At 41.0% G+C, this 14314-nt stretch overlaps 2 protein-coding genes across 2 annotated transcripts in view; one reads left to right on the top strand and one right to left on the bottom strand.

The window, feature by feature from the left end:
- The window catches only part of MCPH1 (microcephalin 1), a 118845-nt gene that overhangs the window by 45746 nt on the left and 58785 nt on the right, over nucleotides 1-14314 (bottom strand). The gene's annotated exons all lie outside the window — the stretch shown is intronic.
- ANGPT2 (angiopoietin 2) overlaps nucleotides 1-14314 on the top strand; it is a 36643-nt gene that overhangs the window by 8912 nt on the left and 13417 nt on the right. The window contains exons 2-3 of the mRNA XM_056856257.1: nucleotides 7824-7979; nucleotides 13083-13204. Of these exons, the coding sequence (XP_056712235.1) occupies nucleotides 7824-7979; nucleotides 13083-13204 (278 nt within the window). The remainder of the gene's footprint in view (nucleotides 1-7823; nucleotides 7980-13082; nucleotides 13205-14314) is intronic.

Here is a 14314-nt window from a genome sequence, read left to right as displayed (position 1 = left end):
AGGAACTGATGCCACATGAAGTGCAATGGACTCCCTCGGACATTCAAGGAACCAAACTCTCACTGAGCTTCTCTTTCACAGTAAAAACAGGTGCTTTAAAACAGGGGTGGGGAACCTTTTTCCTGCCAAGGGCCATTTGCACATTTATGACATCATTCAGGGGCCATACCAGGTGTAGATCTCCCGGTGGGGGGGGGAAAGAGGCTAGGGTTGCCAGGTCTCCAGCCACCATCTGGAGGTTGGCAACCCTAGGGGAGGCCACACAGAGAAGGCCTGCAGGGTGCCCCCACTCCCCCCTCCCAGGCGGAAGGGCAGCCAGCAGTGGGCCCAAGCAAACGAGGTGCCAGGGGGGCGCAGCCCACAGTCGATCGGCAAGGGAGGAAGGAAAACAGAGAAAGAGGAAAAGGGAGGGAGGGAGAAAGGGAGAAAGAAATGGAGAGAGAGGGAGACAGAAAGAAAAGGACGAAGGGAGACAAAGAAAAGGACGGAGGGAGACAAAGAAAAGGATGGAGGGAGACAAAGAAAGAGACAGAAAAAGAGGGAGAAAGAGAGGGAGAGAAAGGAGAAAGTGACAGAAAAAGAGGAAGAAAAGAGAGAAAAGCCTCCCCCCACACACACCCGCGCATGCTGGCCCCGTGCGACCGGGCCCCAGTCTCCATGCCCTCTCTGTCGCGCACAGCTTGTCTGGACTTCAGGAGTTTACCTGGTAGCAACTTCACACCATGCAGTTCTGCTATGTACAGTTTATTTACAATATCTACACAGAGTCCTTTGGCTGTTAACATTCACAGCTCTGAGCATCAGCATATATATTTCAGGCAAGAGGTAACTTACATTCACTATACAGACTTATATACACATTTATGACCAATCACAGTTCACCTGAGATGAGTCATTCTGGAAATCCCCATTCCTGGCTGTACAAACTGGATCAGACTAGCATCATCACATGACCTAGCTGTCACTCTGATCAGTACGATCTGTTTAGCAAACTGCAGACTAGGCATAACTTTGACATATGTTGACACTCTCCTCCCCAGAGTCCACAAAAGGCCCCCCCGAAGCCCGATCGGCTCCTGCATGCATGCTCTGCCGCCGGGAGCCGCCAGCCTCTTTCCCCCTCCCTCTCGCTGCTCAACAGCCGACAGTCGGCGAGAGGAGGTCCAAAGGGCGCCGCAGCACCACTGTAAGCCAGGAACACCCTCTGGGAGGGCCGCCCTGCGCCCCACCTCTGTAGCAGGGCCCCGGAGCTCCGGAGGGCCACAAAAAATGTCCTCGGGGGCCGCATACGGCCCCCGGGGCTGAGGTTCCCCACCCCTGCTTTAAAATCTTCTCATCTTTAGCCGACATCATTTGTACCTCCTTTTCAGAGACAAAACTCATTAGGTCTTTCACTGACATCAGTAAAGCATGCCATTGAACGAAAAAGACATTAAAGTTCACTTGAACCAGATACACTAAATGGATTTCCTCTTATTTCTAAAAGGTGAACAGGTTTACAGTAGTTTTGACCAAGAGGTGACCACATTTCAAAGTAAACTAAGGTGGTAAAAATACCAGCTGGGTATGCTGATTGCGGGTTCTGATTTACGTTATTCCAATGCTAATCAAAGGAAACTGTTTTGTCCTTTTTGTGACCATGAAAAAGGATATTTCTGATATTGGAGTAGTTTCCTTCTGACGCCATACTATCTTTCAGAGGCAGAGAAGTTGTTTCAGTTTTCTCTTCAGTGGTAGGATTTTAATATTCTCACAATTCTATTCTATGCCCTGGTCTATACATGCAATAGGACTTGGCAGAATGGACCATATCATTTCAGACAGCTGGATGCTCACCTCATTTTGGGGTGACCAAACACCTGTTAAGAAATCTGCCTTCATTTTTAAACAAAATCTTTGCAAGTAAAACAATGTGCACCTCAGAAGGAATAGATTCTATTCCGGATCCTCTTTGCTAGTCTTCTACTTGGTCAACAACTGTCTGCAAACGAAACCTTGAACAATTTGTTCCCCTACGTCCAGTCTGAAGCGGTATAGTCCATCCTCTTACCTTCTGGCTCAAACCCCTAGTCTCCTGCAGGTGTTGGCCAATACTACATTGAAGGAAAACATTCTACAGAAGATGGTTTGTGCTATACAGAGAAATATCTGCAACTACTAACATGATACTGGAGGGAATATAACAATGCATACTGCTCATAATGAAATTTAATTTACTTTTAAGGGACTGTCATCAAGCTTTCAATATGTGGAATGTTGAAAAACATTATACATTAAAACTGGCACACTGCCAGTTGAGAACTGTTGGATTCTCACGCACATTTTGTTCAAAGGCAGAACTTAAAGGAATATTCTAAATATTTGGAATGCTGTGAAACTCCTAAGAGGTCAAGATTTTTCACATAGATACTGTTGGATACGCTAGAAATATGGTTATGTACTGGAGATGTTTTTTCTCACTTCCCATTTTACATAGTACCCAGCATTCCAAAGAAAACCATTTCCATTATAAATCTGGAATAACCACTCATGTGCAGCAGAAGTGCTTGAACATATGCATGGGACTCTTCATAACCTGAGCTTGGCCTGTTACTCAGAAGAAGGGTACTTTTTTTTTTACATCAGAAAATGATTTCCCACATGGATACTTGCTGATTTTGGATCAGTTCTCAAATGACAAGGACACCATTTGGCTTTTACACTTCTTTTTAAAACTCCAAGGCTCACTTGCATGGTATGATATGAAATTGGACTTGTGTGTACCAAGTGTTATTTGAAAAAAGAAAGAAAATTCCAGATATAAACATCACTTCATAAGCGTGGGAGCATTTGTACCTATTTTCAGGATTCCGTAGCCACTGTTTTTTTTTTTTACTGTTTATGGTAATCTCAATCATGCATAGGCAGCATACATATGAAGAATATTGTACTTCCAAATAACAGTAGTGACCGAAGTGTTGTTCCTTTGCTACCAAAGTGTGATAGATGTACCTTGTACAAGTACCCTTCTTTAAGTGGTGAATATATCACCACACAATATAAAAAACAGTAGCTGCCACATCTTGCATAGACATTAATAAGATTTGAGGCAGTTAGTAGATCATACTGGTTACATCACGACTGGAGGTAGTGTGGTCACCAGCTTAACACAGACTTCCAGAGTAACTCAAAAGCTTACACATCATTTCTGTGGTGTTTTGGTTGGTCTTAATACATTACTTTTGTTTGCGAGTTGCACTTGAAGTTCTTTCAGTTTTTAAATCAGCTTATATCATTTATACTTTTACCATTTATGGGTCACAGTGAATGTCAATTCACAACAATCACTGTTTGTGGAGGACCATCAAAAGAGACTATCAAAGAGCTGCCCTGAGCGGCTTGTTCTGGTGAGGCAGCACAGAAATAGCCAATTTACAAAGCCTATAATGTTCCCAAGAGTGTGCTTTCTAATAAACAGCCAGACTTAAGCTACAGTAATGAAAAATTTAAAAATAGCCAATTTAAAATAGCAGATTCCTTTCACTTCAAAGACTCTAGATTTCCTTTTCATTGAGCACACAGGTGGCAACCATTAAGGCAATTTTTTGCACAGTATACTCATCTTTATTGACTGTTCTAGGAGGTATCACCTCAACTTTCAGTAGAGAAAGAATGCCTACTTTCTCTGTCAAGAGCATTTTCTAATCTATCTCAGTGTCTGTCTATTATTCATTTAAGTTGGTCCTTTTGCCTTTTTGTTTGTTGACAGGAAGGGGAGATAAGAGAGGACAGCTTAGCTGGAGGTCTGGACTGACAGAGACACTCTCAGCAGGGCTGTGTATAAAACTAAGACTGCAGGCTTCTCTAGCATTCCCACCGGCATTCTCAAGAGAATTGTTTTTTCTTGACAAACAACAGAAGTCTACAGGGACTTCCTGTCCGAACTATAACCAGCTTTCAATTGACTCTCTTTCAGCCTGAAGGTGTATACTTGTTCTGCCTTTCCATTTCCCTGAAAATGTATACGACCATACTCAAAAGCAAAACCAAACTTACTGTAATGTTAAGAGATTTTAAAATAAAATGGGTAAAAATTAACTAAATAGGCTCTCATTGTAAAAAGTGAAATTTGAAAATGTTATTCTTCTCTCACTTTTAGGCAACGTGAAAGAGAATGGGAAGTGTATAACATTAGAGTAGTGTGAGGACACAGTTAAGAAGCATCTTAAAACTATGTTTTTCTCCCATCATAAAAATATGCGTAACTAGAATTTCCCCCATATTTCAAAGAGATTGTTTTGTTTTGCAATCACAGAAGTGATCAAAAATGAACAGTCATTCATGATTCTTCCATTGACAGCAGGCACGCCACAAACCATTCAGGCAAAACCACTTGTGTTTGAGATTAATTTCAGTGCAACAACAGAGTTGCTGCAGTTGAAGTCCACTGGGTTGAGAGTTGAATAACTTCACATAAGATTGCACTTAGTCTCATTGGGCTTAGACTAGAACAACTCTGCATAGTATGGCAGTTAGTCTCTTATACTTCCAACACAATACATTGGCCTAAGGACAGGGCAGTTCAACTAATCAGTGGATTATACTTGATATGCATCACTTGTGTTTACATACTAAAGTTCTCATTGCAACAATACACAATGCAAGGCCATGGAGAATATCAGTGATGGTCCCTTTCTATATGGTCCCTTTCTATATAATTCCCTCAGCTTCCCCTTGATTGGTACTATGGTCTTTAAACTAAGTTTAATATAATTGCAATACTTGCTTTAATATTAAACATCTTACCCAATTTTGAAATCTCTTTAACCTGGATAGCAAGTAACAGCACCACTACGAGAATCTATACCTAGGCTACAATCTGATATGTACTGTTTTCTTTCAATTGTTAGTGAGATTTACTTTCCAGCGGGAATATTCAGGAATGGAGCTCATTTTAGATCACATTTTAGATCAATGCTGCTACATCACATATGAATGTAATGTCAAAACCCTTCAGAATGGAGAACATGACTGGGCTCTTCCCCATCTTCCTCCACAGAACATTTTCAGTGTTAATTTTTAGTAATGTCTCAGCCAGGCATTTTGTCAGGCAGTGATCTGGATCATGTATTGTAATGTTTACTTATGCCAGGCATCCAAGGTAACACTCAGTTGGGAAAAATGACAAGCTGTATACGTAACTGAAGCCCCCAAGAATACATATGCTTTGTTACGTTATGGGGAAAGCATCGAGGAAGGCAAAATCAAGATTGCTTTTATAACTCCACCTGGATGAAGAATAACGAAGACGTCTCTGTTAAAAGCACAAGCAATTTGTTAGTCTGGGGGCTGACGTGTTCTATGCAATAGACTTAAACAACGAGCTAGAAGTATTTTCACTTGAAATAGGAGTTGGCAAATATATCTTTTTTTAAAAAAAATCATTAATATAGCTCAGACTCCAGTGCCAAAAATGGTATATGTTAGATCTGTTATTTCTTTAAAACTCCAAGACACTGTTTGACAAAGCGTTTGAAACTGTCCTATATTTCCACCCCCCAGTGCAAACCCTCACTATGCACTCGATGATATTCCTGAGAACTGCCAACTCTCCCCCCACACTGAATAAAATTTATGGGGCTCAACAGCCCACAGCAAGAGGGGGAAGTTCCACTCTGCAAAACCTGTGGATGGTTTTTTTGCAAGTGGGAATTATGACAATTTTAAAAAATGCATTTTCATTTGTACAATTTTCAAATGCATCCCAATGCAGAAATGGTTGCCCTACACCAGCATCCGTGCCAGTTTCCACGGTGCAAGTGGCACCGACGCTGGCATAGGGGTCACGCCTAGTCCTATGCAGTTTCATTTCCCCCCACCCCTTGTTGATTGCATGGTAAGTTTTCCTCTCTTGAAATTAAACAATGTATTTGTTATCTCTTCAGAACTGAGAGCTGCCAATCCAGTGCTTCGGGAACTAACTGTAGAAATTAGAGCTGCTAATTAGAGCTTTTTTATTGCTGCATTTATTGCTGTGTTTGACCTTTGTTGTACTGTTGTTACAGTTTAAATATTGTTCTCTGTAACAGTGCTATTGCTTTCATAATGATTTTCATAATACTATAACCCACCTCAAGAGCCTTGTACTGTTAGTCAGTATAGAAATAAATTAAAATTTCAAGAAGTTCAATGATAGAAGATTGTTTGGAGTGGAATAGATCTGTACAAGGATCTAAGTGTTAGGAGGAAGGGGCAAGCAGTGAAAATGAAAGTGACACTTTTTGAGCAGAATATTCCACAAGCCTTGGGATCTTTGTGCGTATAGCTTGAGGTTTATCATATTATTCTCTCCTTGGAGGAGACAACCTATAATGGCAGCAGGCCGTAAAAGAGACCCAGTTTGGGAATATTTTAATGAAGTTCCTCTACCTATGGGTAAAGCATGCATGAATGCACAATGCAAACACTGCAACAAAGAAATGCAAGGCCTGGTGGCCCAAATGAAACTGGAGATAGATAATTATGAAATTATTATGAGGTGAACTATCTATGTACTGTATTTCTAGTAGTATAATCAAATCAGTAATTTTTGATATAACTGTAAAACTAATCTGAAAAGTTATTATTCTAAAAATGAAACCTTCATCTGGTTGTGAATATTAAGATTATACCAGCAAAAATGAGTCTTTACATGTAGAAAACCATGATTTAAATCAAGCCTGAAATCATTTTGATTTAAATCCACCCTGATGTTAACACCTAAGCTTAAAACAAACCATTCCAGCTGTGAATATGCCACTGGCTACTTAAGCTGAAGTGGTTATGAGAACAGGCCTTGAGATCACTTAGAAAAAAAAACACCCGGGTTTTTGTGTGTGTGTGTTTTTTAGCATTCCTAGAAGGAAGACATTGTCAGCCTCGCTTTTTATGTTTTTGTTTGTCGGAAAGGTTCACGTAACAAACAGCATTGTTGGAGCATACCAGACTTCTTGTCTAATCTCTAACAATGTAGGTATGAAATACTTTTAAAGATTTGTACTCTTGATTCAGGAAGGTGACTAAACCCTTTTGCCTTTGTCTACCCTCATCACTTGAGCAATACTCCCACTGTTGCTAACACCAGTGCAACTCCACTGGAGGCAACAATGGTGGGAAGCACCAGGAAAGCCAAATCTTGAAATAACCACTGCCCATTTCAGTGCTCTTCAGTTTAATAGCATGTCCAGACCAGCGCAACAGGATATGACTCTTAACTAGGGTTGCCAACCTCCAGGTACTAGCTGGAGATCTCCTTCTGTTACAACTGATATGAGTTCAGTTCACCTGGAGAAAATGGCCAGTTTGGCAATTGGACTCTATGGCATTGAAGTCCCTCCCCTCCCCAAACCCTGCCCTCCTCAGGCTCCGCCCCAAAAATCCCCAAGTATTTGCCAACTTGGAGCTGGAAACCCTACTCTTAATCCTGGGTACCACTTCTTCTGCTGATTAGTATCTAGTACTTACTAGAGACTCACTTTGAAGACGTGATGGAGAATAGTGGGATAATTCTCTCCTGCCCCCCCCCCCCCACTTGACTTCTAGCAACTTGTATGTCTGTTGCAATTTCCTTTGTATACCTTTCTCATGTCTGCAGTAGATACTGGGAGGCCACATGGTGTCACATGAATTTCTACTTGCTAATCACTAGCTTGCCACAGGAGATCCTACTTGGACAAAAATAAAAGCCCACTGTGAAGTGGTCGCATCTGAAGGTGGAAGCAATGCTTTGCATTCTGCCCAGAACATATTCACACACAAACAAAACAATACAAAAACAGAAACATTCTCTCTCTTCTATTATGCAGCTTGAAAGTTATATCCAGGACAACATGAAAAAAGAAATGGTAGAGATCCAGCAGAATGCAGTACAGAATCAGACTGCAGTCATGATTGAAATTGGCACCAACCTGCTAAATCAAACAGCTGAACAGACTCGCAAATTAACTGACGTTGAAGCACATGTAAGTAGCAACTGTCCAACCTGAACTAATTCTGTAGCAAGAGAGTGATGTGCCTTATATTTCAAGGGTTAATGTTTGTTCTTTGCCCTGGAAAACGTTACCTCTACAGTTACATGGGAACCATCCAGCTTATAAAATTGAGCTTTTGATGTCTTAAAGGAGATGGCAATTAGGTGGTGGTGTTAGTAGCACAAGTTACGGGTTGGATCCTACCAGATCTCTGCTGGCTGAAGCGGATTGTTCCCCAACCTTCTCTTTCCCCAGAGCTCCAATATGAGGTGGCTACAAAAAGCAGTCAAAGAGATATCAGAAATAATCTCAGTGGGTTCGATCCCCTGGAGCATTGCCATGTGTGCAGCTGCCTTTGAAGCACTAAAAAATAAACCTCGTGGGCTGCTTACACTAATATAAAATGAATGGATCCAAACTTTCTGTCTGACATGCACAAGACACCATGGAAGGTATTCTTTGATCAGTTAAGCACTATTGGTTGCACTAGACCTTGCGCTGTTGCTTGCGTCCTTTCTAGTCATGCTTCACTGGATCCAAACTTGTGACAGCACAAAGGACACGGAGAAGCATTTTTTATGCTTGGGCGCTGCAGCCAATTCTCTTAGAAGCCACCCCAAAATGGACATATGTGCTAGAGGATTACGGTAGAAGATGTGGGGTGTACTGGAACCATTGGGCAATATCCAGGCATCAGAAAAGGAATGAACACCATTGGGAAAAGGCAATTATATGTACTTCCTGTTCCAGTATGGCCCTTTCAAATGTTTGCCCTGGGAGATGTACTATAGCCTTTTGATTTGAAGTCTTGGCACTCTGCCTTGCTGAAGTCCTGCTGAGCTGGTCGCTCTTATTCCCATTCTGCCCACCCCCCCACCAAGTGGGAACTGAAACTGGGTGGAAGTGATTTGGTCCAAGCCCAAACTCTGCCTATCATGTGCAAGCTGTGATCTCAACCTGTATACAAATCCAGCCCCCACTTAGCCAGCATCTCCTGTGGCCCTCAGGTCAGCACTCAAGTAGCTGTCAGACAGGCCCAAGTTGAGCACCCTGGCATAAGATTTCACCATCTGGGAGGAAATTGCATAAATGCTAGGGTTTCAAGTGTTAACTGCAGGATAAATCAAGAGATTGAACTGAGTGGGAGAAAGGTTAGGGAATAACAGGAAGCTACAAAGAAAAATAAATTGTTACATTTTTTTTCAAGTTGATGTCCAAGTCCCAAATCAGTTGTGGTTCCTAAAGGAGAACAGAGAGGTTCCCATACTTCAACTGAAAAAAATCATCTTTTATAGATCTCAAGTCAAATAAATCGAACAGTGTGGCCATTATGGAGTAACCACAGCTATTATACTTACTGAACAAACACTATGAACATTCTGAAATAATAAATGCATTGCAAGTTCTTTACATTCCTGACAAAGTGGAATGAGTTTGCATGAATCATTTTGTGTATCACTAGAATAGTTTTTCAGATCTTTCACTGAGGACCAAACCTCTTTTCTTAGCACAGAGCTTATCTGAAAGCCTGTTTTTAATTTTTTTTGAACATTTTAGATTAGCATAAAACTGAGCACCTTTCCTTAAATTATACAGAATGAGGAGTAGAATTCTGGACCACGCCAGTTAAGACTGCAGGTATGAGGGGAAAAGAAGATGTATAGGGCCCAGTCTACACACACAGCAGAGTGAGGTGGCAGAATGGACTATACCACTTCAAATCAAAGGTGAGGGATGACATTTTTTTCAAAATTCCCCAATGCTAATAATTCCTTGTAAGCAGAAATCTAGCAGTGCATGCAAAGGGCTATGGATAGATCTTTTCTCCTTGATGTGCTGGGTATTTCCCTTAATTTTCTGGGAGTTTTTACATGAAAGACTAATAAAAAGGTGGCACCCCAGAATGAAGTGGTTCGGACCATTCTACCAGCTCAACAATTCTACCACTTTACCCTGCATGTCTAGAACTACTGTTTTGGTATGTTTCACTATAGACAGCAAATTTAGATATTTATTTTGGAGCAATATGAGGTATATATTAGACCTGCTCCAGGAACAAGTGCATATTTTTAGAAAACAGTAAATAGTAGCAAAATCCTTTTGAATCAGTTTCAGTCAATATGCAATATTTTACTACTACAGACTAGTAAACCTGAAGGATGCTTTTATAACCAGCTTCAGCTTGGAAGCTGAACATTTCTACTATTAACTGGGGTAAAAAGTTTAATTAATATCACAAGGGGATTACCTAAATGACTGTTCTTCCAGAGACACCAATCCTTTGGCAGCAATTCGGAAATGCACTTAAGTGTGAAATCATGTCCTGAGCAATTGCTCAGTATGAAGGATGTGAGTAATAAAGTCTTCCTTCCAACTCAAGCCAGAATTTGATGAATTCAAACAGTTGATTTAAAATACAATGAAAAAAGTGATATGGACTAAAGGACACACAGCAGATTGCAATGCAAAGCAACATTCCACATGACAGAGTCTCTTCCTCATTCATAGGAACAGATGCTATTCTTGAGACCTAAAACGGAACCTGCACAAGGAGCAGATAAAACAAACTATGACATGATTCAGTACAAACAACAGAAAGCAGCACACACACACACACACATACGGGCTGCAAAAAACCCACACACCTAATGCTCTTATCTATGTACACTGTGACCATACTGGAGACAACATTTCCTATGAAATATAAAGTTATTTTCTAAAGAGCCCAAACAATGTATCCTTTTAAAGCAGGGTCTTAGTGAGAAATTCTCTTGCCATTACAAACCAATTATCTCCTCTAAGATGACAGAGCATGTTCATTTTTTTTGTTATGTTGCCACTGCTTAGTATTCTGAAGTATGAGGCATTAGGACAGGAACCGCTTTGTGATTTGTCCATTTTGCCACAATGGCCTCCTGTCACCGAGACTGACCTCAGGGGTTTTATTGCATCCCTCACTTCTGGAAAGTCCCCTGGTGAGGGCTGGATTCCCCCAGAGTTGTTTAAGCTCTTTCCTGATTGGTGGGCATCTATTTTAGCCACCCTATTCACCCAGGTAAATTCAACAGGTGTTATCCCCGCGGGGTGTAAATTGAGTATTGTAGTTCCTGTATTTAAAAGGGGGAGTAAAATGGACCCCCAGAATTATTGTTCAATAAGCCTGCTGGACATAGCTGCCAAACTATATACTGTAGTTCTTCTCAAGTTGGAGGATTGGGAGGCTTCCTACCATGTTATCCATTTTGAGCAAACAGGCTTTAGAAAAGGGCAATGTATTATCGATCACTGTCAAATTCTTTACCAACTAGCCTTTCAAAGTATTAAGGACCCAACTCCATCCCTGTATGTGGCCTTCGTAGATCTGCCTTTGACTCTATTGATAGAGAATGCCTTTGGACGAAGTTGGTTGGCATAAACATAAACACGTATTATTTCTGCTACAGGAACTGTACACTAACATCTCTGCAAAAATTAGGGTGGGTACCTCAGGTTCTTTTAATGGAGGAAATCCCAATTACCAGAGGAATAAAAGAGGAGTGTGTTTTGCCCCCCTTGCTGTTTAATTTATATCTAAATGACATCATCCCAAAGCTCTGAGTTCGTTTCTCCCTCTTTAGACTCTCAGAAAATATTTTTTATATGCTGATGATACGGCTCTGGTCTCCCTTACATGTATAGGTCTTAGAAGGTTGCTGCATAAACTGGGTGACTATTGTAAGGAAATTTACTATGCTGGAATTTCTCTCTAGATGATAAAATACTGGAGTTTTAACCACAATTATGAGCTAATGATCTCTTACTTCTAGAATATGGGACTCAGAAACTAGGTTAGCCACACTCTTACTGGATAGTTTCAGGGGAGTCGGGGATCTTTCAGCCTTAATTTCCTTTTATAATTTGGGACCACACTGTGACTAATTCAAGGGCTGTGGTAAAAACGAACACAAATCATCATGAAACCAGCTGAACATCTTAGGTGCCTGATACTGATTGAAGTCCACTCCAAGCGATGTAGGCAGTTGACCCTCAGAGGCCTGCCCAGGAGTAGCATTCTGTGGAAGCCCGTGCCTGCAAATGGGGAGGGGGGGTAGGTAAGTACCATTCCAAAATTTAGTACTGATCCAACCCTATGAGTAGAATGGCAGTACTGGAAATGAACTTTCTTATTCTGCTCTGCTGTCAGAAATGCTGAGCTCCCCTGAAATCATGCACCTGGGGGCAGTGGATGCTTAGAAACAGAATGAGGCCAAAATGGAGGTCTGGTAAAGGGGAACTACCAAAAATTGCCCCCTCTTCTCTACTGTCAGAAGTGCTTCCACCAACAAAAAACAGTTCTAAAATTCTGTTATATTATATACTCAACTGACCTCTAACAGTACTATAATGCAGTCATCAAAACAAAATGCAATACTTGTATATTTGGTTATCATGTACAAATGTAATTCTTTAAGTGTCTAGGATCCAGTCTCATTGGTTACGCATACAAAAACAGCCACTTGTTCAGTAACATACAACTTTTCTCCAGCATGGGAAAGGGTAACTTACTCTTCTGCTGAATGGTCTGGTACTGTAGCCAAAAGTGAAGCAATTAGGAGAATTCAGGCCAGAGACCATAACATGCAACTCAGCCCATTGACTGATCCAATCACAGCAGTTTGGAAGCAGTCCCTGTAAGTGTGGCAGCTGGTGGTGGTGGGGGAAGCCACTGTAATCACAGAAAATCACAACCAGATTGAAACAGCTATGTTTATGGATGTGCTTATATGTCCTCCATACATTTGTATGGAGGTCAACGTTGCCACATTAGATATTGGATTTATAAGCTTGCAACAATGATGGCATAAGGAACTATCGCTCACAGTTAACAAATCTTTGGAAACGTATGGTTTTCCTCTCATCCAGGCAATAAGGGTTACAGTAATTCTACTGCCTGTGTTAAAGCTTGAAAGTACATGCATAGGCACAAATCTTAAGCATGGCAGACATGCTACTTTATTTCAGTTAGTTTGACAACTTGTATTTTAGAATATGATTAAGTTGTAAGTTGTCTTGAATCGGCAAATGTGATTCAGAATCTCATTTCCCAAACTGCAGGTGCTGAATCAGACAACAAGGCTGGAACTTCAACTCCTGGCACATTCCCTTTCAACTAGCAGACTAGAAAGGCAAATTTCGGATCAGACCGGTGAGATCGGCAAACTGCAAGAGAAAAACAGGTAACAACTCTTGCTATCCTGCTTTGTATTGTTTATCTCAGCTGTCCTTTTACTCCCAAGCAGGAATGCATACAGTTGCATAGACTAGCTGCATTAGTCTTAAACACACTGGAAGCCTTTATTTTGGTAGACAGAAATGGACTGAGGATGAAATAACATAAAGATACTGAAGGTTTTGAAATATGACAAAAGATGAGCAGCTACTTTCATGCTCAAACCATTGTATACACGTGAAGCACAGTGTGCAAGAACTTGGGTCACAGCAAAATAAGTGTGAGAAGTACAAATAAGTCTGTACCGAATTGATGCCCAAGCTTTCCCTAGCTTACTTCAACTAAGCAATTTAGACAAACTTGATCCTTACAAAAATCTGCTCCAAAACTTGTTTTTCCCCCTTCAGTTCATTTACAAGCAGCTGCTGTTACTAAGAAAACCAATATCTTACATTTTATGCCACCCTTCCTCCAAGGATCTCAGAACTGCATACTTGGTTCAGCCTTCCCCAACTTATGCTCACAACAATCCTGTGAGGTAGGTTAAGTAGAAAGAGAAAGTGCATACATGCATCAGGCTCAAGGCCACACAGCAAGCTTCACGATTTGAACTTGATATCTCAGATCCTTGTCTGGCACTCTCTCTCATACTTACAATAGAAAGCAAGATAGCACCTTAGAGACTAACCAAATGGCAGGGATTTAACCTTCTTCCAAGATGCCTTCCTGCAAGCCTTTTCCAACAGAACATACACTTAAGTTGGAGGAAGACTCCCTGGGTCGGAAGAAGGCTTCAAACTTTGCTCGGTGGAGTGCTAAAGGCCCCCATTTATTAAGTCAGAGCTTATTCTGAAATAAACTTTATTAGTCTTCAAGGTGCCACTTGACTCCTGTGTAATTTTGCTACAACAGACTAAAACAGCTTCCCCTTAGATCCATACCATAATTGCTGTCACAAAGTTTTATGAACTTTGGAAAAGGATTTTTCTTAGGCAATGCAGTCAATGCAATTAAATATTTTTTAAAATAAGGGGGCAATATATACTGCCCTGGTTTTAGAAGTGTAGCTTTCCTAGAACACAGGCGCCATCAACAAATGCTGAACTTAGTATATGCA

Source organism: Euleptes europaea, chromosome 10 (genome assembly GCF_029931775.1).
Source record: "Euleptes europaea isolate rEulEur1 chromosome 10, rEulEur1.hap1, whole genome shotgun sequence".
Taxonomy (NCBI): Eukaryota; Metazoa; Chordata; class Lepidosauria; order Squamata; family Sphaerodactylidae; genus Euleptes; species Euleptes europaea.
This window is presented reverse-complemented; position numbering and strand designations above follow the sequence as displayed.